At 45.0% G+C, this 27,886-nt stretch overlaps 1 protein-coding gene across 1 annotated transcript in view; it reads left to right on the forward strand.

Annotated features, from left to right (window-relative positions):
• The window catches only part of arrb1 (arrestin, beta 1), a 110,953-nt gene that overhangs the window by 40,087 nt on the left and 42,980 nt on the right, over window positions 1–27,886 (forward strand). Inside the window, exon 2 of the mRNA XM_048597860.1 lies at window positions 24,865–24,895. Within this exon, the coding sequence (XP_048453817.1) occupies window positions 24,865–24,895 (31 nt within the window). The remainder of the gene's footprint in view (window positions 1–24,864; window positions 24,896–27,886) is intronic.

The following is a 27,886-nucleotide window of genomic DNA, read 5'->3' on the forward strand; positions in this document are numbered from 1 at the left end:
TGTCACCTCCTCCAGCCCCTACATGCCTCCCTATCACTATCACCTCTGCCAGCCCCCTACACCCCTCCCTATCTCTGTCACCTCCTCCAGCCCCTACACCCCTTCCTATCACTGTCACCTCCTCCAGTCCCTACTCCCCTCCCTATCTCTGTCACCTCCTCCAGCCACTACACCTCTCCCTATCTCTGTAACCTCCTCCAGCTGCTACCCCCCTCCCTATCTCTGTCACCTCCTCCAGACCCTACTCCCCTCCCTATCTCTGTTACCTCTTCCAGCCCCTACACCCCTCCCTATCTCTGTAACCTCCTCCAGCCCCTACCTCCCTCCCTATCACTATCACCTCCTCCAGCCCCTACACCCCCTCCCTATCTCTGTCACCTCCTCCAGCTGCTACACGTTTCCCTATCTCTGTCACCTCCTCTGGCCCCTACTCCCCTCCCTTTCTCTGTCACCTCTTACAGCCCCTACACCCCTCCTTATCTCTGTAACCTCCTCCAGTCCCTACTCCCCTCCCTATCCATGCAGTTCTAATTCTGGCCTCTTGTGTTTTTCTCACTGTCTTTGTTCCGCCATTGGTGTCCGTTCCTTCAGCTGCCCTGGCCCAATGCTTTGTTGTCACCTGCCCTCAGATCTCCTAAAGCAGTTTATTGTTAGATTCTATTTAATAATCAATTCTGTCAACCGTTTCGAGATATTTTCCTACAGGCGCAATGTAGATGTAAGTTGTTGTTGAAGATGGCTGTGTACAGGGTGAGGGGGTGACATAATAACTTTTAAAACCCAGTCACCAAACTGCTTCATGTCATCTCAGCAATATGTGACATAATTCTGTACAACAACACTTGAATTTGAGATGCCCTGGGTTTATTTAATGAGCTGTTCGACAACTCATTCAATCTCTCCATTCATCCGGCCGGTTTGTTTTTGTTTTTATTACTCCTTTCCAGACAATGGTTATTCGGGTGGAAATGGTGTGGAGGGATGTGGGGAAAAGACAGGAGATTGGCGCTGGATAATAGAGCCAGGGTAGGCGAGATGGGCTGAATGGCCTCCTTCTGCACCATTAGTGCTCTGTGATCCTGTGATTCATTTGTTCTCGAGATTTGGATTTTGCCAGAATTTACTGCCAAACCCTGATTTGATTTTACTCAGTGGGTTACTTTGTTATATCTCTCAATCCCACCCACCCCCAACTGTGTCCCTCAATCCCATTTGCCACCCTGTCCCCATATCCCTCCATCCCAACCATCCTCTCCCTGTATCCCTCAATCACATCTTCCCACCCTCTCCGTGTAGGTGTAAGGACACTATCTCTGCACCAGAAGAGAGCCTTCTGGTTCTGCTTTACAAAGGGCTCAGGTGATGAGTTCCAGTTGGGAAGGCCATTGCCTGTTTGCCAAGGGAACTCAGACTCAATGAGCTCTATAGAGAGATTGATAAGAGTTTCCCCACACAGCTCGTAGGCTCTATCAAAGAGGTGGAAGCAGCATCCTAACTAATTTTTAGGTACAGCTTGTTACATTCTTGTAAGGTGAGAGGGTGAAAGAGATGCACAGAGATGTGGTAATGATGCTAAAATCAGATCAGTCATGATCTTACTGAATGGTCAAGCAGGCCCAAGGGACTGAATGGCCCATTCCTGCTATGTGTTCATGCACACACCCTCTGTCATCTCGAAGGACAAGGGCAGGAGATAGATGGGAATACCATCCACCTGTAAGTTCTCCTCTGAGACACAAACCATTCTGACTTGGAAATATATTGCCATTCCTTCAGTGTCATTGGGTCAAGATCCTGGAATTCCCTCACAAAGGGAATTATGGGTCCACCTACAGCACATGGATTGCAGTGGTTCAAGAAGGCAGCTCACCACCTCCTTCTCAACGGCTACTAGGGATGGAAATTTAAATGCTGGCCAAGCCAGACTGTGAACAAATAAATTAATTTTTAAAAATTTAAAATTTGCAAGAATTCTTCTTGGGAATGGATCAGTATTTGCAAGACGTTTAATTGGAAATGTAATAATATTTGCAGGAATTGCCTCTCACCTGGTGTCAATTGTCATTAGGAATTCTCCCATCAGGTGTGTATGTATATTAGGCAGCATTCCCCTGAAAGAACATAGCAACAGAAGTAGGCCATTCAGCCCCTTGAGCCCATCCATCATTCAATGAGATCATGGCTGCTCAGTGACCAACTCCATATACCTGCCTTTGGCTCCTATCCATTAATACCTTTACTTATCAAAAAATTCTCGATCACAGATTTAAGATTAACAACTGATCTGGTGACAACAGCTCATTGTTCCAAATCCCTATCATCTTTTGTGGGTTGCAATGCTTCCTAACACTGAAGGGATTGCAGGGATTTGTGTGTCGTTACGTTCAGGCAGGAACTGATTCTGAAAAATGTACCAATGTTTTCAGGACTTCCCCATAGGATTTTATGAATGTATGGATGGTTTTCCCCATGACGTTTTATAAACGTTTTCAGAAATCTCTCCTGTAGTCTACATTTCCTCTTAAGATTTTATTGACATTTGCTTCAATGTCTTTGAGGTTTTGTTAATATTTACAAAAATTCCTGTTTGGAGTAGTATTACAATTTGCAGGGAGTTCCTTGCAGACTGTGCTCATGTCAAACCCACAGTCTCAAACCATGTCTGTAGAGGGAAGGTAGCACAGGGGGACTGTATTCGTCTAATGAATCCTAGTGTCTCGGTTAGTGCTGAAGAGATAAGTTTGAATCCCACATTGACTGTTGAGGGAATGTAAATGCAAATTGAGAGAAACAATTGGAATTATAAAGTTGGTCATGAAAATGATGAGTTGCTTTTCATTTGTGTAAACCAATACAATGGGACCTTGATCCGATGGGCCGAGGAGTGTCAGATGAAGTTTAATCTAGATAAGTGTGAGATGCTACATTTTGGTAAGGCAAATCAGGGCAAGACTTATACACTTAATGGTAAGGTCCTGGGAGTGTGGCTGAACAAAGAGACCTTGGAGTGCAGGTTCATAGTTCCTTTGAATTTGAAGTCACAGGTTGACAGGATAGAGAAGAAGGCAAAATAAAAACCAAAAGAACTGTGAATGCTGTAACTCAGGAACAAAAACAGCAATTGCTGGAAAACCTCAGCTGAGTTCTGAAGAAACGTTAACTCTGAAATTTTCATCACAGATGCTGCCAGACCTGCTGAGCTATTGCAGGAACTTCTGTTTTTGTTAGAGAAGAAGGCATTTGGTACACTTGCCTTTATTGGTCACTGCATTAAGTGTGGGAGTTTAGAGGTCGCGTTGTAGCTGTACAGGACATTGGTTAGGCCTCTTTTGGAATACTGTGAGCAATTCTAGTCTCCCTGCTTTGGAAGGATGTTGTGAAACTTGAAAGGGTTCAGAAAAGACTTAGATGGATGTTGCCAGGGTTGAAGGATTTGAACCAAAGGGAGACGCTAAATAGATTGGGGCTATTTTCCTTGGATCATTGAAGGCTGAGGGGTGATCTTATAGAAGTTTATAAAATCATGAGGGGCATAGATATGATGAATAGTTAAGGTCTTTTCCCCAAGGAGTCCAAAACTAGAGGGCGTGGGTTTATGGTGAGAGGGGAAAAGTTTAAAAGGGACCTAAGGGGCAACTTTTTCAAGCAGAGGGTGGTGCATGTATGGAATGAGCTGCCAGAGGAAGTGGTGGAGGTGGGTACAATTACAACATTTAAAAGGCATCTGGATGGGTATATGAATAGGAAGGGTTTATGGGGGATATGTGCCAAATGCTGGTTAATGCAAGTAGATTAATTTAGGATATCTGGTTGGCATGGACGAGTTGGATGAAGGGTCTGTTTCTGTGCTGTACATCTCTATCATTCTATGACTCTAAGTTGCAAATCTATTTCATGAACCTTTTTGAAGATCTTACCTTTATCACCCAATGAGTTTAATAATCACTGTGATTCCTACAGCCACTCCTGACTGAAATCTGTAGATGTTTTTCAAGTCAATCAGTTCAAAAATGTCATTACACACCTTTGGAGAAGGTAGGACCTCAGCCTAAATCTCCTGGCTTTGGATAGGGACATTGTATTAAATGTTGGTTAGGCCACAACTCAAGTATTGTGTGCATTTCTGGAATCCACGTTATAGGAGAGATGTGACAGCGCTGGAGAGGGTGCAGAGGAGATTTACCAGGATGTTGCCTGGGCTGGAGAGTTTCAGTTATGAGGAGACGTTGGACACACTGGGATTGTTTTCCTTAGAGCAAAGGAGACTGGGAGGGGACATGATTGAGATACTTAAAATTATGAGGGGCATAGACAGGGTATACAGGAAGAAATTTTTCCCTTGATGGATGGATCATTAACCAGGGAGCGTAGATTGAAGGTAAGGGTCAGAATGTTTAGAGGGAATATGAGGAAAAACAGTTTTACCTACAGTTGTGGTGGTGGGAATCTGGAACTCGCTGCCTGTAGGGGAGGGAGAGACAGAAACCCTCATCACATTGAAGAAGTACTTAGATGTGAACTTGTGATGCCAAGGCAGACATGGCTATGGGCCAAGTGCTGGGCCATGGGATTAGAATAGTTAGGTGGTTGGTGTTTACCAGCACAACATGATGGGCCGATGGGCCTTTTCTGTGCTGTAGGTCTCAACAATTCTATGACTACCACTGCACCACAATAACCCCTCAATTACCTCTTTAAAATATGCAGCTCAACTCAGCTTAATGCATTGGTATCTGAAAAGTAATGGAGCAACATTCAAACCAGAAAAGTTGAAATTCAATTCATGCCAGAACAATGGAAAATGATTGACAAGTTTAAAACATCCTGGAGAAAATCAGCAGGTCCCCATAATCCTTGACTCCCTTACTGATTAAAAATCTGTCTCTCTCAGCCTTGAATGAGCTTAATGACCCAACTTCAGCAACCTCTGCCATACAGAATTCCACAGATTCACTACCCTTTGAAAGAAGAAATTACTCCTCATCCCTGGCTTAAATGTGCAATGCCTTCTTCTGAGATGATGTCCTCCAGTCCCGGACTCACCCCCAGGGTGCAACAACATTTCCATATCTAAACAAACTGGATGTGGGGGTAGGGGGAGCTGTAGATAAAGAGGGGGGGGAAGGGGTGGAGGCTGGATGGTGGTGATAGGTGGACACTGGTAGTACGTACGACTTTGTTGGTCCCTCCCATTGACCTGGTTGATCCTTCCTATCGACCAACCATGTCGTACCTAGCACCAGTGCCCACCTATCACCACCATTCCGCCTCCACCCCTTCACCTCACCCCATTATCTGCAGCTTCCCCTACCCCCACGTCCAGTCCTGAAGAAGGGTAATACCTGAAACATTGACTACTCCTTTCCTCCTGATGCTGCCTGGCCTGCTGTGTTCTTCCAGCCTCCTGTTTGTCTACCTTGGGTTCCAGCATCTGCAGTTTTGTTTTGTCTCTAACCTTTCCATGTCTTCCCTGTCAAATCCGCTAAGAATCTTCTATGTTTCAATAAGGTCACCTTTCATTCTTCTAAAATCCAATGAGTACAGGCTCAACTTGCTCAACCTCTCCTCATAAAACAATCCCTCCATCCCTGCTGTCAACCTGGTGAACCTTCCCTGGACTGCCTCCAAGGCCAGCCTGCCTTTCCTTCGAGAAGGGTCACAAAACTGTTCACAGTTGTGGTCTAACCAGAGTCTTGTATAGTTTTAGCAAAACTTTCCTACTTTTCTGCTTGTACTAAAGGCCAACATCCCATTTGCCTTCTGTATTACCCAGTGAACTTGGATGCTAGATTTTTGTGAATCTTGGACAAGGACTCCAAAATCCCTCTGTTTTGTAGCTTTCTGAAGTTTTCTCCATTTAAATAATATTCACAGTCAAAATATTGGGAAGGATGTGAAGAGTTTAGGGAGTGCGAGGAAAATATTCCTGAGAATGCATCTGATAATAAGGGACTTCAGTCACTTAGATAGATTGATGAAGCTGGTCTTGTTCTCCTCAGTGAGGAGATTTGATCAAGGTGTTCAAAATCATCAAGGTTCTTCTCGAAGTAGAGAGGGAGAACAAGAGCACATAGATTTAAGGTGATTAGCAAAAGAAGCAATGGAGACGTGAGGAATTTTTTTTTAATGCAGTGAGTGGTTGGGACCTGAAATGTGTTGCCTGACAGTGTGGTGAAGATTCAATTGTAGCTTTTGGCAGTCTCCCTCTATGTTTCAATACTTGTCCCTTGTGGTTGCCTCAGTATCACAGGCCATTCCCATTTGCTGTTCTAATAATCATAACAGGAGCGTTTCTTGAGGTTTTATCAATACTTGTATTGGATTCCCCGAAGCCAAAGAGTTTATTATTATTTGACCAGAGTCTCATTCTGATTCGATTTGATTTGATCTATTGTAGTCACATGTACCTAAGTACAATGAAAAGCTTTGTTTTGCAAGCAGTACAGGCAGATCATAGCAAACAAAGACATAGAGATCACACAGTGCTTAGACAGAGCAAGGCAAACAAGCTTACAGCTGCACAGGAAGTGCACAAAACAATATCAACATTATTTGAAGCTAGAGACGTCCATTCATCAGTCTAATAACGGCAGGGAAGACGTTGTTCTTGAACCTGTTGGTGCGTGTGTTCAGGCTTCTGTATCTTCTGCCTGACGGATGAGATTGTAGGACAGCATTACCAGGTGGTCAATGATGTGGCAGCCTTTCTGCAGCAACGAGAAGTGTAGATGGAGTCTGTGGATGGGAGGTTGGCTTCCGTGATGGTCTGGGCTGTGCACACAAGTTTCTGTAGTCTCTTATGGTCCTGGGCAGAACAATTGCCAAACTAGGTTGTTATGCATCCTGATAGAATGCTTTTTATGATGCATTTGTAAACGTTGGTGAGGCTGTGAATATATACAAGATCCTCTATCAAGCCTCAGGATTGCATTAATACTTGCAATAATTTCACCTCAAGGATTAATTGATGTTTACATGGACTCCCCCTTTGGAGTCTATCGATGATTCCTACTCATGCTCTGAATTTGTATGTATGTATCAAACTATACACACATTTTCTTTCTGTAATATATCAATATTTACAGGGATTCCCATTAAGAATGTATCGATATTTTCAAGATTCTACTTAACAATGTAACAATATTTACAAGATCTCCCGTTAAGAATATATCAATATTTACAGGATTCTATTTAAGTGTATCAATATTTACAGGATTTCACTTAAGAATGTATCAATATTTACAGGGACTCCAATTAAAAGTGTGTCAATATTTAGAGAATTCACCCTAAGAATGTATCCATTTTTACGAGGATTCCACTTAAGAGTGTGCTGATATTTACAGGATTCCCTTTAAGATTATGTCAACATTTACAAAGATATCCTGCTCAAAAATGCAACATTTACAGGGACCCTCCAGGAACACATCAATTTTTTGCATGATATTTCACATAGAATAGTTTAAAAATCACTATTAATGTGCCTTGGCCCATAAGTAATCTCCTAAATGGCTGAGTGCTGTGTTTCAGGACGATCATTGTCATGTTTTTAAATGTTTGTGGTAAGGACACGCTGCAGAGATGACAGTGTCTAACGGACTGTTATCATGATAAAATTAATATCATGTTAATACAGAGGTGAGCAAATAGAGAGTACAAGTCCAAAGATTTGGGGTCTTACATGGTCTATGCACCCTTGGGCCAATTAATGGCTTCCTCACACCACCAATAGTTAAAACAAATTTCCAACGACCATTACAGGGACTGTTGGAGGCAGGTGTGTCCCTCCTTTTTAGGCACTTCCCTGCATTACCTCTGCTCCCCACCAACACACCCTCTCCAGGGCAATCGCATTCTTCCTATAGTGCAGTGACCAGAACTGGACACTGGTAGCCCAGCTGTAGCCTGACAAAGTCCTACACAGCGCCAATATGTGGAGGTGCCAGTGTTGGACTGGGGTGGACAAGGTCAAAAATCACACAACACCAGGTTATAGTCCAACAGGTTTATTTGAAAACACAAGCTTTCGGAGTCTCGCTCCTTCTTCGGGTGTTAGTGAGAGAAGTGGCATCAGACACAGAATTTATAAACAAAAGATCAAAGGGTCAGAGAACTGATGTGAATATATTGAATAAACCTATGATGGCTGTTAAATCTTTAATCAGTTTGAAAGGAGATGCAGGTTTCGATTGATTAATATGCAAATTCCAGAATATCTTCCAAGTCACTGCCCCGAGATACCTAAAGGTTTTATCAGTATACCAGAGGTGACATCTCAGGTCAGACGATACATTTTAGGTGTGAGGCCTTGTTTCGAATCTGTCTGTGTTTGGAGTCAGACTGGTTTTATTTCAAAAGTAGGAATTAATAAAATGCCACATTGACTGTCTACAAATCGTATGCTTTTTGAACAAAATAGAACGTATCTGCAATTACAAATTTGCAAATGCAAATTCACCCCATGGATTTATATGTGTGTGTGTGTGTGTGTGTGTGTTTGTGTGCGCGCGCGTGTGAGTGTATAGTGTGGTGAGGTCACCTGTCATGCAACATGAACCCAAGATCCCAGTTGAGGCCATCCTCATGGGTATGGAACTTAGCTATCAGCCTTTGCTTGGCAACTCTGCTCTGTAGTGTATTGCGAAGCCTGCATTGGAGAACGTTTACCCAAAGATCTGAGGCCGAATGTCCTTGACTGCTGAAGTGTTCCCCAAATGGGAGTGAACACCCCGTCTGATGATTGTTGCACGGTGCCCATTCACCCATTCTCGTAGCATCTGCATGGTTTCACCAATGTGCTGTGCCTCAAGGCGCCCTTGCCTGCAGTGTATGAGATAGACGTTGACCAAGTCACATGAGTATCTGCCTTGTACGTGATGGGCAGTTCCCACGTGTGATGATAGTGTCCATGTCAATGGTCTGGCATGTCTTGCAGAGGTTGTCATGACAGGGTTGTATGGTGTTGTGGTCGATGTTGTCCTGAAGGCTGGGGAGTTTGCTGTGAACAACGGTCTGTTTAAGGTTTGGCGGTTGTTTGAAGGTGAGAATTGGGAGGCGTGGGGAAGGTCTTGGCGAGATGCTCATCATAATGACATGTTGAAGGCTGTGAAGAACATAGCGTAGTTTCTCCGCTCTGGAGAAGTACTGGGCGACGAAGGGTACTCTATTGGTCATTTCCCGTTTCTGTCTTCTGGGAGGTCATTATGGCCAACACTGTCTATCTCATACGCTGCAGGCAAGATGCCCCGAGGCACAGTATATTGGTGAGACCATGCAGACGCTATGACAACGGATGAAATGGACACTGTGCAACAGTCGCCAGACAGGGACGTTCCCTCCCAGTGGGGGAGCACTTCACCGGTCAAGGACATTCTTCCTTGGATCGTTGGGTAAACGTCCTCCAAGTTGGACTTTGGGATACACAACAATGCAGAGTCGCTGAGCAGAGGCTGATAGCCATGTTCCATACCCATTAGGGTGGCATCAACTGGGATCTTGGGTTCATATCACACTACAGGTGACTCCACCACACTAGATTCTCTCTCTCTCTATCTCTCTCTATCTCTCTCACTCTCACACAAACACACACACGCACACACACAGACCCTCTTTCTCTCTCATAGACACACACATGCTCACACACCCTCTCTAGCACATACACACAGTCATGTGCACACACACACACACACACTCTCTCAGGCACACACACACACACACACACACACACTCTCTCCCCTCTCTCCCTCTCTCTCTATCTCTCCCCTCACTCACACACACTCTCTGTCTCTCCCACGTTCTGGGATTTGTGGACACATACGAACACACACAGAAATCTGTCTCTGCAGCTACTCAGCATTGGGTGCTGGATGCAGTTCCAGCAGTGACCATCACTCCTGGTGGCACTGCTGGGATGACAGAGAACAATTAAATGGCCCACAGCCCTCAAATATGGCGGCTCTTAGAGCCAGGACTTTTTTTTGTTATTCATTCATGGGATGTGGGTGTCTCTGGCTGGATCAACATTTATTGTCCATTTGTAGTTTATCTTGAGAAGGTGGTAGTGAGCTTCAGTCTTGAACATTCATATGGGTCAAAACATCATAGAGTCATACAGTATGAAAGAGGCCTTCAGCCCATTGTCTGTACCACCAAAGCCTTGTTAAATCCACACTCATCTCACCTTCCAGCTCTCGGCCCATGGCCTTGAATGCTATGACATTTCAAGTGCTCTTTCATACATGTTTTACAGTTTGAGGTTCCTCACCCCAACTACCAGTTCGTTCCAGATCCCACCACCCTTTGGGTGAAAAATATTTTCCTCCAGTCCCCTCTAACCTCCTGACTTGCATTTTAAAATTATACTCCCTAGTTATTGGCTCTTTGACTAATACTATTCACCCTGTCCATGCCCCTCACAAGGTTCTGCACAATACAACCTTCTGTGCTCTTAAAAAAAAACAAACTCAGCTTACCCAGTCTCTCTTCATCACTAAACTGCTCCATCTGGGGGCAGCATCCTGGTGAATCTTGTCTGCACCCCCTCCAGTGCAAGCACATCCTTCCTATAGAGCGGTAACCAGAACTGCACACAGCTATGACCTAACCAAAGTCCTGTACAGCTCCAACATCACCTCCCTGCTCTTATAATCTGTCCTTAACTGATAAAGGTAAGTGTCCCATAGACCTTCTTAACTACCCTCTTAACCTGTCCTATCACCTTGTGAATAAGCACCCCAAAACCCCTCTGTTCCTCTGAGCTTCCTAGTGTCCTGCCATTCATTGAGTTCTCCCTTGTCTTGTCACTACTTCCAATCTGCACCACCTCACATTTATCAGGGTTAAATCCCACCAGCTACAGATCTGCCCTCCTCAGTCCAGTTGTACTATCTGGTGGTTGTTAAACCAGCTCAGAGTGACTGGTCACTGAGACATCCAAGTCTCCCCGACATTTAAACCAGGAGCTAGTGTCACTGCTATTCTGTTGGCTTTCGACCAATTTATTCATTCACTGGTTTCACTAGCTGGGCCAGCATTTATTCCCCATTCCTACTTGTCCTTGAGAAGATGGTGAGCTGCCTTGAACTGCTATATGTGCTACAGATAGGCCCACAACGTCTTTAGGGAGGGAATTCCAGCATTTTGACCCAGTAATGGTGAAGGAACGACAATATATTTGTGAGTCAGGATGGTGAGTGGCTTGGAGGGGGACTTGCAGGGGGTGGTCTTCCCATGTATCGTCCTCTCTTGTCCTTCTAGATGCAAGTGGTCATGTGTTTAGAAGGTACTGTCTATGGAGCCTTGGCGAATTTCTGCAGTTCATTCTGTAGATGGTACACACTGCTGCTACTGCGCGGCGCTGGTGGAGGGAGTGGATGTTGAAGTTGGAAGTGGGAGTGCTAATCAAATAGGCTGTTTTGATCTGGATGATGTACAGCTTATTAAACTTCATATGGGTTTCCATTCCATGGACTCAGGGTAGATTGTTGTTCTCAATTGTAGTCCAACTATCTCTCTTCCTAACTGGGATGTAGAAATGAATAGAAATAAGAATACCTACATTCCAGCTCGGAAAACGATGTATTTTCACTGGCAAACTATGTTTCACTGCTGAAATTAAACAACTGTGAGATATTGACATTTTAACCACAGTTTACCATCCACAGCTAGTTTTCGGTGGGTGCAGTATAGGCTGTAAGGCATTAAATTTGATTATGAAGGCATTAATTTTTGATGTAGCATGGCTGGGCTATTAATTAAACATTTTATATAACATACATTCAAACCAGTTAAGCGAGGTATTTTCCATTTTAATCATTTTAAACAAAAATAGTTGAAAACTCAGGGAAGGTACTTGCACATTTCAAGACAATGCAGTTTCAGTCAACCCTAGCTGTGGCCTCATGTAATTGGAGCTAATTTGAAACTTTTGAAGTGTGGTCACTGCTGTAATGTAGGAAACACAGCAGCCACTTGTGGACACCAAACTCCCACAGAAAACAAATGGGTAATGACTGCCAATTAGAACCATATAACACCTTAAGTGCAAAAACAGGCTATTTAGCACAACAGGTCCGTACTGACCATTTCCCATGGCTAACCCACCTAGCCTGCACATCCCTGAGTGCTGTGGGCAATGCAGCATGGCCAATCCACCCTAACCTACACATCTTTGGACTGTGGGAGGAAACCGGAGCACCCAGAGGAAACCCACGCAGACACGGGGAGAATGTGTAAGCTCCACACAGACAGTTACCCGAATCTGGAATCGAACCTGGGTCCCTGGTGCTGTGAGGCAGCAGTGCTAACCACTGAGCCACTGTGCCATTTTCTGCAGTATAGTCAAGAGGCTGTTGTGGACACGTGGTAGTGTCCTTACCTCTGAGCCAGGAGGCCCAAGTTCAAGTCCCACTAGAAGCTCATACTAACTTCCCTGAATAGGTTGATTAGAAAATATCGATGCAGGCCACTGGTCAATAAATCTAATGCTCTCCTTTGGAATAGGAGCCATGAGGTCTTCTACCTCGACTGATAGGGCCCTGGTTTTGGCATCACAGTAGAAAGATGGCATTTCTGATAGCGCAGTTCTTCCTCAGGAGTGCGTTTGCCTTCTTCTGCCTGGATTTTGTACTCAGCCCTCTGGAGTGGAACTTGAGCAGACACCCATGATGGACTTGTATAGAATGATCTGTCTGTAAAGCACATAAGACAACACTTTTCGCTCTACCTTGGTGTACGTGACATTAATAAATCAAATCAAAACCACCCAGCTCAGAGGCCACAGCCCATCATTATTTTGGGATTCGCGTGCTACAAGTAATCCAGGAGCCACGGTCACGAGACTTTTAATTGCACAACTGAAATCTGTGATGGTTGAAACAGCCAATTAATGGATTTTTGAAAATTCTTTATGGGATGTGGACGAAGTGTTACCCATTCCTAATTGCAGTTGAACTGAATGGCTAGTCTGGCTGTTTCAGAACGTAGTTGAGAGTTACCCACATTGCCTGTGCCTGGAGTCACATGTAGGTCAGACCAGAAAAGGATGGCAGATTAGAGATCTAGGTTGCTATGATAAGTCACAGTGGTTATATGGTCACTATCACTTAGATTTGCTTCCAGTTCATTCGTGTTTAAAATTTTACCAGCTGCAGTTCTGGGATTTGAGCCCATGTTCCCAGATAACTAGCCTGAGCCACTGGGCTACTAACACAGTGTCAATCCACCAACATTGCCCCAACTGGTAGGAAATGAGGTAAAGGCAGAGGTTGCTATACTGCTCATGTCCTTGATCAGTAACACAAGTTAGTAGCATGAATTCAGTCTCCTTGAAAATCTTATAGAAGCTCAGCCTGCAACATTTACAGATAACTGTGTGGCTTGTTTTGAGCTTGTTTCTGCTGACCCGCACAGGATACTTGCTTGTGCGCTTTCATCCTTAACCTTGGCTGTTAGCATACCTGGCTGAAAAAGCAACAGAGCTCTTCAAGGAAGAATACATGCCCTTTTTTTAACCAAGATAAAATTACATTCGACAACGGATATATATTAAAGGTAAAGTCACCATAGTCTTAACAAGACAATACAGCTGCTCTCTCATTAGAAAGAGAAATGACTGGTGATGAGTTTAACCTGAGGGCCATCACATCTCAGTTAAGAGGAGAGGTTGAGAATGAGGGTCTGCCACCGTTACCTCAGCCAGTGTGGAAATTGAGTCTATGCTCTTGGCATCACTCTATATTGCAAATCAACCATCCAGCCAACTGAGCTAACCAACCCACTGTATGTATTTGAGTTGCAAAACAATTCACACAGCAACGGTAAGTGGAAAATGTAAGAGTCTGTATAAGGTGTAGGTGGTTTGACAGATCCTGATGGAATAACCTTCCCGAGACTGAGACTCCACACACTTGGGTATCTTTGACTTGGAGCTGCATTCGAATCTTGCTGGTTGATTGTTGACCTGGTGAACTTGTGCAGCTGCATTGTGTAAGCTCAGTTTTGAGTGTGTTAGAATGGGTGGGTTGTCTTATGAGGAAAGGCTGGACTGGCCAGGCTTGTATCCACTAGAGTTTCGAAGAGTAAGAGGCAACTTGATTGAAAAATATGAAATCTTGAGAGATCCTGGGAGTGGGTGTGGAGTGGATGTTTCTGTTTGTTGAAGAATCTAGAATTAGAGGTCACTGTTTACAAAGATAGCATTGCCCATTTAGATCAGAGGTTAGGTGAGTTTTTCTCTTGGAGGGTCATGGATCTTTGGAGCTCTCATTTTTGAAAAAGTGGTGGACGCAAAGTCCTTGAATATTTTTAAGGCAAAGTTGGACGGATTCTTAATAAAAACTGAAAGAACTGTGGATGCTGGAAATCAGAAACTAAAACAGAAATTGATGGAAAAACTCAGCAGGTCTGGCAGCATCTATGGAGAGAAAGCAGAGTTAACATTTCAGGTCCAGTGACCTTCCTCAAAACTGATGGTAACTCGGAGGACGTTGGTTTTTATGCAGAACATAGGGTTATTGCGGTGGAGAGGGTGGGGTTTGGTGGGGTAAGGAGTAAACGATAGGTGGAGATAGAGCCTAAAGAGAGACAAGAACAGTTGGACAGACAAAGGAGTAGGTAATAGTCAGATTAGGAGAGTGAATAGCTATTAATGGTGACTGTTCGTGGCTAACAATGGGTTGTGTGTAATAGCAGACCATGAGCAAGCAGACCATGACCCTGTAGCAGAGCACAGCATTTTGAGAATACCAGCCTGATAGAATCCTTCAAAGGGCTTTCATAGATAACCAATTGATAAAGTCGTTGAGTGTCTGACAAAGTGTGATGATTACCAACTGGTCAAATTGACAAATTGAAGTCATGCTCAAATACCAGACGAGGCCTGGAGTGTGGGGCTTGGGGTAAGGACATAGGAGAAGCTCAAGATAAGTAAGGGGTTGAAAAGATAATGGGGCAGGTGGCTGTTGGGTTTGTGGTTACAATCAGATCAACCATGATCTTATTCAATGCTGGAACAGGGTCGAGGGGCTGAATGGCCTTCCCCTCCTCCTAACTTCTATGTTCATATCCATGTTAGCATGTAAGAATCACAGAGGCCAATTTGCACATGGCAAGTTCCCTCACAGCAGTGTGAATATGACCAGATAGTCTGTCTGCTGTTATGATTGACAGAGGGTGAAATATTGACCACCGTACCATGGAGAGCTCCCCTTACTCTTCTCTGAAATAGTGGCAGTTGGGTATTTTACATCCACACAGTTGGGCAGGGATTGAACCTCTTTAATGTCTCATCCAATAGATAGCACCATCAACTCTACATTGCTCCCTTCATACTGCACGAAAGGTTCATATAAGACAGTTGTTAATAAGCCTACTCAGAAATTCAGGAGAAACCTCTTTACACACAGAGTTGTGAGAAGATGCATCTCACTACCACAAAATTGCAGAATTGTTATGCTGTCAAATGAGGCCATTCAGCCTCTTGTGTCAGCGTTGGTACTATCCCTTAGTTACAACCTCCTGCCTTTTTCCTATATTTCCACCATTTCACCATTTCTATCCAAATAACCATCTAATGCCCCTGTTAAATACCTTAATTGAACCTGCTCCACCACGTTTCCAGGCAGTGCATTCCAGACCCCCACAACTTCATTGTGTGACAAAGTTTCTTTATCGCTTCCTTTGCACTTCACATAGTTGCTGAGTTTTTCGAACAATTTCTGTTTTTGCTATGGAACACAGGGGTAGAAGGGAATGTGGAATTTTTTTTATTCATTTGTGCGATGTGGAATGCTGGGCCAGCATTTCTGGCCCGTCCCTAGTAGCCCTTGAGATGGTGGGGGTGAGCTGCCTCCTTGAATCGCTGTAGTCCATGTGCTGTAGATAGACCCACAATGCCCTTAGGGAGGGAGTTCCAGGATTTTGACCCAGCGACAGTGAAGGAACGGAGATATATTTCCAAGTCAGGATGGGGAGTGGCTTGGAGGGGAACTTTGAAACATAAACCAATAAGTAATGGTCTTATTGAATGGTGGAGCAGGCTGAAGAGGGGTGTATAGTCTATCTCTGCTCTTGTAACCTATTTTTGTGTGTTTGTATGAGAGAGAAAGGAATAGAAAGAATTCGTGAGGATCCTAAAGGAAGAAGATTGGAGACTTATGTAGATCATAATTACCAGCACATACCAGTTGGGTCGAATGGCCTGATTCTATGCGGTAGATTCAATGTAACTCGATGAATTGATTCCTGTAAACACTTAGATCACATTCCCTAATCATAATGTGACCTACGTGAATTCAAATTCAGCTCCAAGTTAGGTCAGACATTGTAGCTGGGCCCCCAGTCACAGCTGAATGCTTTTTGCAGATAACTCGATTCCAAAGTATTAAAACATCAAAGCACCTCATCTCATTAATCCGAACCCTTTCTGGTGCACTGCACCTGATGTGAGCCAACGTTGCCGAGACGACGGCAAATCAAAGTAAGAAGATATGCATGATAGTGCCTTACCCCTGCAGTGAATATTCCATCAGTCTCTTTTTGTTACAATTAAGAATGTTTGAATCACTTTGATTTGGCACCAAGAGATCTTGAAAATGAGATCAAATGTCAGTCTGTTTTAATTATCATGGAACTGTAGAATGCCCCAGAGCAGGAGCTGGCCATTCAGTCCATTCTATCTATACTAGCTTGCTGCAAGAGCAGTTCCAACTCCTCTTTTTTCCCCATAGCCCTGTCACCTTTTGCCACTTCATGAATTTCCTGAGAGAGAGAAAAGACAGGTGCTGTGATGCCCCACCATGTTGATCGACTGCTGCCTGTGACATATTTTTGTTTTATTCCTTCTTTTTAATTCTTTTATGGGATGTAGGTATCGCTGGTAAGGCCAGCATTGGTTTCTCATCCCTAATTGCCCTGCTTGGTCATTTCAGAGGGCAGTTACAAGTCACCCATATTGCTGTGGGTCTGGAGCCACATGTGGGGCAGACCGGGTAAGGATGGCAGTTTCCTTCCTGAAAGGGCATGAGTGAACCTGATGGATTTTTAACAACAATTGATGACAGTTGTCAGTGTCACTATCATTGAGACTAAGTTTCAATTCCAGATTTATTTATTGAGTTTAACTTCCACCAGCTACCGACTTGGGATTTGAGCACACGTTCAAAATCGTTTAAGGCAGCTTCTGGATTATACATCCGCTGATATCACCACCAATTCACTACCACCCCTGTTGCAGTGCAAGCTACTCTGTAATGAGAAGCACCATTGGTGGATGCTTGCTGTTGACCCAATGCTATTTGAATTGTGATGATACCCCAAGTTTAGTGGATGCCAGAACATTTGATCCAACATGCACGAAGGAAACAATGAGGCACATCCAAGGCCTGAAGGTGTGTGTTTGTGTGTGTGTGTGTGTGCGAGAAAGAAGAAGAAGTGTGGTTGGGACTTGATATGGCTTTAACAGAGTCAGCACAAGAAAGGGGTACAAATAAACTTGACGCGTCATTATAGGAAATGGACAAGAGGCAACAAATGAATAAAAGCATGAAGGCTTTTTTAGGCTTCATTGTAAACGGCAGAGCTTCGAGTTGGGAGTGCTGCACTGTTGGAGGGTCAGTACTGAGGGAGTGCTGCACTGTCAGTACTCAGGGAGTGCCGCACTATCAGAGGGTCTGTGCTGAGGGAGTGCCGCACTGTCGGAGGGTCAGAGCTGAGGGAGCGCCGCACTGTCGGAGGGTCAGTACTGAGGGAGCGCCGCACTGTCAGAGGGTCAGTACTGAGGGAGCGCTGCAATGTTGGAGGGTCAGTGCTGAGGGAGCGGACACTGTCGGAGGGTCAGTACTGAGGGAGTGCCATGCTATCGAAGGGTCTGTACTGGGAGAATGCCTCATTCTACCTTTGGAGGAGCAGAGGGACCTGATTATTTGCACAGATCATTGAAGGTGGCAGGGTGGTTCTAGAGAGCAGTTACTACAGTGTACAGTGTCCTTGGCTTTACTAATATGGACATGGATTACAACAGTAAGGGGGTGATGTCGACCATCTATGAGACACTTGTTCGATCTAAGCTGGAGTTTTGCATTTAGTTGTGGGTTTGACTTTATAGGAAAGAAGTGAATACTTTGGGGAGAGTGCAGAAGCAATTGACAAGAATGGTCTGAGGAGTGAGAAACTTTGGTGATTAGGATAGATTGACAAAGATGGAACTGTTCTCTGGATCTTTACTCTGTATTTAACCCTGTGCTGTCCCTGTCCTGACAGTATTTGATGGGGACTGTGTAAACAGTGCTTTACCCAATATCTAACCTTGTGCTGTCCCTGTCGTGGGTGTGTTTATAGGGGCCAGTGTAGAAAAAGCTTTACCTTCCCGTTCCTTTTAGTTTAACAGAATAGAGGGTATTTTACTATGCATCTAAGCCTGTGCTGTCCCTGTCCAGGGAGTGTTCATTTGAAAAAGTATCAAGGGATATTTACTTTCTGTTTAAAAGAGTAGATGGAGCTTTACTTTATATCAACCCTGCTGTCGCCGCCCTGGGAATGTTTGATGGAGGACTGTGTTTAGGTAGCTTTACTTTCAGTTTGAAAGAGTTGAGAGAGCTTTACTCCTTGTCTTAACTCTGTGCTTTACTTGTTGTGGGATTGTTTGATAAGGCAGTGCTGGGAGTGTTTAATCTCTTGCTAATTCAGTACCTGTCCTGCGGATTCTGTAATATTCTTATCTCTATGCCTTATCTCAGAGATGGAAACATGGGGAAAATATTAAATTGCAATGAAAATTAAGTGATAGCGCGAAGCAGCTGGAAGTTATTTCCTGTGCAATTGTATTTCCCGTCTCTCAAACAGCATGCACTGTTATTTTGTTGGAGCTGTATTGAGGGCGTTGCAGATGCGGCGCTTGCATTCTCGAACTCGTGATTCAACACCTCTGATTGCAGTTTTCTGCCAGTTATCAGGAAACTGCGATGTGCTTTTTGTACAAGCCAGATCTATTCCAGAGCTTCTCACACAAACAGCTAATTGCAATGAACATTGGCTCCCTTATATTTGCCTGAGTGCCAACATTGTCTTGTTTAGATATTTCAGGTTCCCTTTGTAATACATCGTTGGGTGTGTGGCCATTCAGATTAGATGTTAAATCAAACCCACCAACTTGCCCTCATCCTCCACCAACCCTTCCCCATCTTCCACCAATTCCTCCCCTACCTAATATATAAGGTCAAGCTCTTGAAGTATTGAAGTGAATGTTGGGGCAGTGATTGCTCAGTTGGTTGGATGACTGGTTTCCAATCCAATGTGATGTGAACAGTGTGTTTTCAATTCCTGAACCAGCTGAGGTTACTATGAAGGATCTTCCTTCTCAGCCTTTCCCCTCACCTAAGAAATGGTGACTGTCAGGTTAAACCTCCACCAGTTGTCTCTTTCACTTCCCCCCACCCCTCTCTCTCTGTCAAGTGCCATGATGATGAGATTTTGATGTTGGACTGAGGTGGACAAGGTCAGAAGTCACATGACACCAGGTTATAGTCCAACGGGTTTATTTAAAATCACAAGTTTTCAGAACGCTGCTCCTTCAACAGGTGAGTACGGCTCTGTCACCTGGCGAAGGGGCAGTGCTACAAAAGCTTGTGATTTTAAATTAACCTGTTGGAAAATAATCTGGTGTTGTGTGACTTTCTGACTTTCTTTAAGGAGAGAGCAGCCCTCTGGTCTAGTAAGACCAGAGCAACTTTACCTTTACTGGACTAACCACCCAGATGCCCAGCTAAAGCTCTGGGGCGTAAAAGCAGAAATTGCTGGAGAAACTCTGCAGATCTGGCAGCATCTGTGGAGAGCGAAACAGAGTTAACATTCAAGTACCATGTCTTCAGTTCTTAAGAAGACTCACACTTGACTTGAAAGGGTAACCCTATTTCTCTCTCCACAAATGCTGCCAGACCTGCTGAGTTTCTCCATCTTTCTCTGTGTTTGTTTCCAATTTCTAGCATTGGCCAAAATGCGCAGCTACACAGCATGGAGGGATTGTTGCTTCCAATCGAATATACGTTTTCTTATGCCTGCATTCATTGTTTTTAAACACAATGCTGAAACTAAATTGATCTAAAAATACTTTTCTTTAAATTCATCCAAAAGATGTGGGCACCGCTGGCGGGGTCATCATTTATTGCCTATCACCAGTTGCCCCTTGAGAAGGTGGGGGTGAGCTGCCTTCTTGAACCAATGCAGACCATGTGCTGTAGGTTGACCCATTATGCCCTTTGGGATGGAATTCCAGGATGTTGACCCAACAACAGTGAAGGATCAGCGATATATTTCCAAGTCAGGATGGTGAGTGGCTTGGAGGGGAACTTGCAGGGGGTGGTGTTCCCATGTATCTGCTGCCCTTGTCCTTCTAGATGGAAGTGGTCATGGGTTTGGAAGGTGCTATCTGAGGATCTTTGGTGAATTTCTGGAGCACGTCTCGTAAATAGTACACACTGCTGCTACTGAGTATCGGTGGTGGAGAGAGTGGATGCTCAAAGGGCAATGATGGGATGCCAAACAAGTGGGCTGCTTTGACCTGGATGGTGTCCAGCTTTTTGAGTGTTATTGGGGCTGCACCCATCCAGGCAAGTGGGGAGGATTCCCTCACACTGTTGACTTGTGCCTTGCAGATGGTGGACAAGCTTTGGGCAGCCAGGAGGTGAGCTATTCCCCCCAGAATTCTCAGCCTGTGACCTGCTTCATTAGAACACTACCCGAGGCCAAGCACAGAAAGTGTAGAGTAAGAACAAAAATTAGTTGCGATTGGATTCTGAGGGACCTGCTTGTGCTCTGAGCGGATATAGAGTTAAGGATGAACACTGGGACACAGAATATTTTGGAGGAGATAAACCGATTTTTTTTTATTAGCAAAGGGTTGAAGGGTTTTGGGGAATGGGCAGGAAAGTTGAGTTGAGGCCGAGATGAGATCAGTTGTGATTCAGTTCAGCAGGCTCGAGAGGCTGAATGGCCTATTCCTGCTCCTGGTTCATATGTTCTTATTCCTCAAAGTGATTACACAGTCTGGGCTTGGTCTGCCCAATGCAGAGGAAACCATAATGACGTTGGTGAATACCAAAGACTAATTTGGAAAAAATCACCAGTCGTTGCCCTGAACATTCTGGGATGTTCTGGAAAGACGATCTGATCGGTTATCATCTTACCTTTTTTTAGGAACCTGCTGTGTGCAATTGGCTTGTGACATTTGCAACTTTACAACGTTATTGGAATGTGCTGCGTTGGCTGCAAAGCATTGCTGGGGGCTCTGAGGTCATAAAAGGCACTATACAAATGCAGAGATAACAAGATGTAGAGCTGGATGAACACAGCTGAAGAAGGGTCTAGGCCCGAAACGTCAGCTTTCCTGCTCCTCTGATGCTGCTTGGCCTGCTGTGTTCATCCAGCTCTACACCTTGTTATCTCAGATTCTCCAGCATCTGCAGTTCCTACTATCTCTGAAACTATACAAATGCAAATCTTTCTTCTCCTGCTGGGAAACCTTGGTGAAATGTTTACCTGGTCTCCTTGATAGAAGCCAGTGATTGTGACTTAGACAATGAGGCTTTGATGATGGAGGCTTGAAGGACAGGAGCTAAATCATTTATCGCAAAAGTAAGTAAATATGCTGTTTGAGCATCCTGTATAGCCTCGTTAATATACATCACAGCAATTTCTACAGGATATTGTCCAGCTGATCGCAATGAATGCACAAGAAGCTTGCGCACTCAACAAAACCTTTCCATTTACGAGTGCATTGTCATGAAGCAATTATCCTGGATCTATCTGTCGAGCTACCTCGACAATTCTTACAGCGAATCACAGCAATAGGATGACTCATCACACAGCTTCTCCCACAGCCCCATGTACACTCTCGCCCCCATCACTGACCCCACCCACCGATCTAATCCCCCTCCCACAGCCCCGTGTACACTCTCCCCCTCATCAATGACCCTACCCACCCATTTAATCCCCCTCCCACAGCCCCGTGTATACTCTCCCCCTCATCAATGACCCTACCCACCCATTTAATCCCCCTCCCACTGCCCCGTGTACACTCTCTCCCTCATCACTGATCCCAAGCACCCACTTAATCCCCACAACCCACGCTGGATGTCGGAGGCCCTGTTTGCTGCTGAAAGGTCCACTGGAGTGTCCATGGATCTAGAACTAAGGTTTGGGTGTTTGAGGACTACCAGCAATGGTGACCAGGGGGAGGAAGGGTTGGGGCTTCAGAAGCAAGGCGATAGGAGTGTCCTTCAGCAGAAATACCCTTGACTTATATCCACATCCACAACTGGGCACTTTGCCCCAGGCAATCAGCTGTCTGCTGTGTTCCCCTCTGATATGTCTGTTTGCAGGTGGAATTTGTAGAGCATTGATCAACAAATATTAATATTCAGCAAATGCAAAATCCTGGAGCCAAAGCTATTGCCTCCTCATTTGCTGAGTTTATGGTGATTAATCCACCATTTGTCTATAGAGGGGGACACTGCCCATTGATGTGCAACAATGTCTGTGTCTCTCCACAAGTGCCATGATGTGAAGGTGCTGGTGTTGGACTGGGGTGGACAAAGTGAGAAGTCACACGACCCCAGGTTATAGTCCAACAGGTTTATTTGAAATCACAATGAAGGGGCAGCACTCCGAAAGCTTGTGATTTCAAATAAACCTGTTCGACTATAACGGGGCGTCGCGTGACTTCTGACTTTCTCCACAAGTGCAGAAGGGGTTTGTACTGAGGCCTCAAGGTTGGAACACAAACAGAAGTTGCTGGAAAAGCTCAGCAGGTCTGGCAGCATCTGTGAAAAAAAAATCAGAGTTAACATTTCGGGTCCGGTGACCCTTCCTCAAGGTTGGAGCTCAGTTGTGAAGACACCCTGTTTTGCTGTGACCCTGTATGGCCAGGATCACTCTCTCTACGGTGAGTCAAAGCCAGCCATTCTACGGAACTTACTGGGGTCTTTCCCATTCTTAGGTTCACAGGCGTCTCTTGCTGGTGGATCTTGCTCAGGGGGTTTGCTCCAGACAGCGCACCGAGAAAGTGGGCAGCAGGTGGACAGGATAGGCCATCGTGGAATGGGTACATGAGGGGCAACAGGGATGAGGTTTCAACCAGACTGTGGATTCTGATCAGCTGGTGGACGTGTTGGGGAATGACGTTTGTGAGTTCAGGAAGTCAGGGAAGGGGAGTTGGGCACAGAGTTCCACTATTGATGTTCGTTGTCCCATTCATTTGAGGGTCAACAGGTTGTGATCGGCCATGATCCTGTTAAATGACACAACAGGCCTGAGGGTCATTTGACCTATTCCTGGAGCTCTGATGAAGGTACCTGCTCGTTTCTAAACTCAGCCTTTCTCTTCATCTTTGCCTGTTGGTGAATAGAGTCATTCGAGAGGATGTGACACAGGTAACTGAGAGAGAAGAAATGAGACGACATATTGACAGAGTTTAAAGATGAGCAGTAGGAGGAGGCTTGTGCCTAACCTAAACTTCACTCCCTTGTCCAGAAAGCAAAACCGATAAAAATAGTAAAAACCGAAAGAACTGCGGATGCTGTAAATCAGGAACAACAACAGAAGTTGCTGGAAAAGCTCAGCAGGTCTGGAAGCATCTGTGAAGAGAAAATCAGAGTTAACGTTTCGGGTCGAGTGACCCTTCCTCAGAACCCTTCAAGTCACCGGACCTGAAACGTTAACTCTGATTTTCTCTTCACAGATGCTGCCAGACCTGCTGAGCTTTACCAGCAACTTCTGTTTGTGTTCCCAATAAAAATAATGACTGATGTATAGCTCTGACTCATCTTGTACATTTCAAAATGTATCTCCAATATGACCAGTGCAATGGTGGTTCCTTTCACTGCCCTTTCCTTCCCTCTTTTATGTCTTCCGGTAATCGTAAACATCACTCGCCCATGTATCTACAAGGCACAAGGCAGGAGTATGATGGAATACTTCCCACTTGCCTGGATGGGTGCAGCTCCAACAATATTCAATACGTTCAACACCATCTAGGACAATGCAGCCGGCTAGATTGACACCACATCCACAAGCATCCAGTCTGTCCACCACCAACGTTCTGCAGCAACATTATATACCATCTACAAGATGCACTGCAGAAATTCACCAAAGATCTTCAGACAACCCCTTTTAAACCCATGACTACTTCTACCTAGAAGGACAAGGGCAGCAGATAAACGGAACACCACACCCCGCAAATTTCCCTCCAAACCACTCACCATCCTGACTTGGAAACATATTGCTGTTCCTTCAGTGTTGCTAGGTCAAAATCCTGGAATTCCCTTCCCAGCAGGATTATGGGGCAACCTACAGCACATAGACTGCAACACTTCAACAAGGCAGCTCACCACCGCCTTCTCAAGGGGCAACTAGGGACGGGTGATAAACGTTGGCCCAGCCACCACACTCAAAACTCATGAAATATTAATTTTTTAAAAATATTGGTGGTTAGCACTGCTGCCTCATAGCACCAGGGACCTGGGTTCGATTCCAGCCTCAGGCAGCTGTCTGTGTGGAGTTTGCACATTCTCCCTGTGTCGGCATGGGTTTTCTCTGGGTGCTCTCGTTTCCTCCCACAGTCCAAAGATGTGCAGGTTAGGGTGGATTGGCCATGCTAAATTGCCCCATAGTGTGCAGGCTAGGTGGGTTAGCTGTGAGAAATGTGGGGTTACAGGGAAATGGGATGGGATTTTGAGTCTGGATGGGATGCTCTTGAAGGGTTGGTGTGAACTTGATGGGCCAAGTGGCCAGCTTCCACCCCGCAGGGATTCTAATCTGTTCTATTTCTGTGTACTGACAACCATTCCATTATCTCTCTTTCTCTTTGTTTTTCAGAGTATTTAAGAAATCCAGCCCCAATGGAAAGGTAAGACCTAATTTCACAGATTTACCAGGAAGAAAATGTTTCATCTCCTGGTTACAGCAGCGTGTGAGAAGCAGAAATGTAATTAGTTTAGATTGCATGACTTAGCACTGGAGCAGGTATGATGCATGTAGAATGAGTCCTCAACGCTGCTCACAATGTCGTATACTAGCCAATAGTTTTGTAGCCATCATTCTTCGTCCTAACAGGGGCTTGCTTGTTCTAGGGCAGTAAAAGAAAACCATATATTAGCCTAATGAGTAGAAGCTCTTTCCTTGAACAAGGGTCTGGAATTTCAATGATCAGATAATTGTTCTGGCAATGTAGATTGTGAATGTGCGTTGAGACCATGAGAAATGACGGTGTAGCTGATTGCACGGGAATCGTCTGACACGCTGAAATTTTCATGGTAAATCTCCCTGTGATTATGAAACCTCCAAAATAGTCCCCAGCTGTCAGAGAAAGTTGGAAAATTTGGAGAGCTCTGACTCACTTAAGCTGAACAGTTACCTGAGAAGAGTTAAAGGAATATGCAGGCATTGGGGCAATCCAGAGAAGGTTCAGTAGGCTGATCTCAGGTTTGGAGGGACTGTCTCATAACAAGAGGTTGAATAGATTGAGCCTGTACTCATTGGGATTTATAAGAATTGAAAGTTTACCTTATTGAACATATAAGATTCTTAGGGAACTTGACAGGGTAGATGTGGAGAGGTTTTTTTTCCATTGTGGCAGAGTCTAAGACCAGTGGGCATAATTTCAGAATAATTTTGAGGCCACACATTTAAGACAGAGGTGAGGACCAATTTGTTCTCTCAGAGGGTAGTAAATCTGTTAAATTCTTTATTTCAGCGGGCTGTTGAGGCTGAGTCATTCAGTCTATTCAAGACTGAGATAGACAGATTTTTAATCAGTAAGGAGCAATCAAGGGTTCTGGGGAAAAGGCAGGAAAGTGGAGTTGGGGATTATCAGATCAGCCTTGGTCACAATGAATGGCAGAGAGACGCGATGGGCTGATTGGTTTCCTTCTGCCCCAACGTCTTATGGTCTCGAGCGTGGTCTAAAATGAAACTCTCAATCACCACTGAATATCCCCAACAATACCCTTCTCCTTCCCAATACGTACAATACAACCCCATCTGCTCCCGCAATCTGACCCTCCTGATGTGAAACCTCCTTCCCACACTGACCCTTCCCCCACACACTGACCCCTGCTCCACCCACATTGATGCCTTTTCCCCACACTGACCTCTCCCCCACACTGACCCTTGCCCCACAAACTGACCCCTACTCCCCCAACACTGATCCCTTACCCCACACACTGACCCCTCCTCCCCCCACAGTGATGCCTCTTCCCCGCACTGACCCCTCCTCCCCCACACACTGACCCCTCCTCCCCCACACACTGACCCCTCCTACCCCACACTGATCCCTCTTCCCCACACTGACGTCTCCCCCACACTGATTCCTTCCCCACACTGAGACCGCCACACTGACCCCTCCCCGATACTGACCCTACCCCCACACTGACCCCTCCCCCCATATTGATAATGCCCCCACACTGACCCCTCCCCACACACTGACCCCTCCCCACACCCTGAATGATTCCCCGCCCACACTGACCTCTCCCCCCACAATGACCCGCACCCCGAAACACTGACCCCTCCTGCAAACTGATTCCTTCCCCCACACTCTGACCCCTCCCTTTCCACTGACGCCTCCCCCCACACCTCTCCCCACATTGACCATTCCCACACACACTGTTCCCCTCGTCCCCTACACTGACTCTTCCCTATATACTGACACCCCCACACACTGACCCCTTCCCCATACTGACCCCTCCTCCCATGTACAATGCGAATTATAACTGGCTCAGTTCAATTACCACCTTTCAGCAATTTATCTGTTCACACGTGAAAGATGTTCTGAGAGCTGTATAGCGATAACCAGGAACAATTTAAAAGAGGGATCTGTGAAAATAGCTGCAGTTCAGCAAAAATGTAATTAAGGTCAACCAGGGCTGGGGGACGAATCCTTGTGAGGTGAGAACTCAGGTGGCACAGTGGGTTAACACTGCTGCCTCACAGCATCAGCAACTCAGCTTCAACTCCACCCTTGGGTGACTGTGTGGAGTTTGCACATTCTCCCCATGTCTGTGTGAGTTTCCTTCGGGTGCTCCGGTTTCCTCCCACAGTCCAAAGATGTGCAGGTTAGGGTGGAATGGCCACGGGCAATGTAGAGTTAGAAAGATAGGGTATGAAGGTGGGTCTGGGTAGGATGCTCTTCAGAGGGGTCGTGTGGACTCGATGGGCAAAATGACCTACTTCCACACAACTGCATTCTATGATATTTTGAGACTTGGATTTTAAAACTGGAAGCAGATGGGTGCAGGTCCATTCTGTGAAGGTAATTCATTATAAACAGGTTGGAACAGTGACTTAAATACATCAGTTCCAAGAAAGCATGTGACTACAGTCAAGTGCCTGAGAGATCCCCTTATGGTGTTAATGGATGAAATGTTTTTAATACTGATTTTACAATGCCTCCCAAATCCATTCATTTAGTTTTGTCTTCAAAGTTTACGGTCTCAGTTCAGAAGGAAAAACAGTTCTCTTCACATGAGAATCACGGTTTTTGTTCGGGGGATCGATTACCTTAGTCAACGTGTTGCTAGTTCATGGAGCTTCCAAGCAAAGAGAGTTTGTAAAGAAGTCTTCAAGTTGTGAGAACTGAGAAAATTCAGGACATCAGAATTGTGAAAGGTCCATGCGAAGGAACTCAAAAAGGAATTGTAAAACAGGCTTCGCAGTCTAAGGAACAGAAACTGCGAGGAGTCAGTTAAGTAAAAACATAGGGAGTGGAGATAGGAGTGACATTTTTCTGGAATTGAATTTCTGTCTAAGGTTAATGTTGGGGCATACGTTGAAACTTTGTCTTGCTGTTTGTTTTGAAATCTTTCTAACTGTTGTACAGGCATCATTTGTGGTTTAAACATAT

The sequence above is a fragment of the Rhincodon typus genome, chromosome 6 (genome assembly GCF_021869965.1).
Source record: "Rhincodon typus isolate 14 chromosome 6, sRhiTyp1.1, whole genome shotgun sequence".
Classification (NCBI taxonomy): Eukaryota; Metazoa; Chordata; class Chondrichthyes; order Orectolobiformes; family Rhincodontidae; genus Rhincodon; species Rhincodon typus.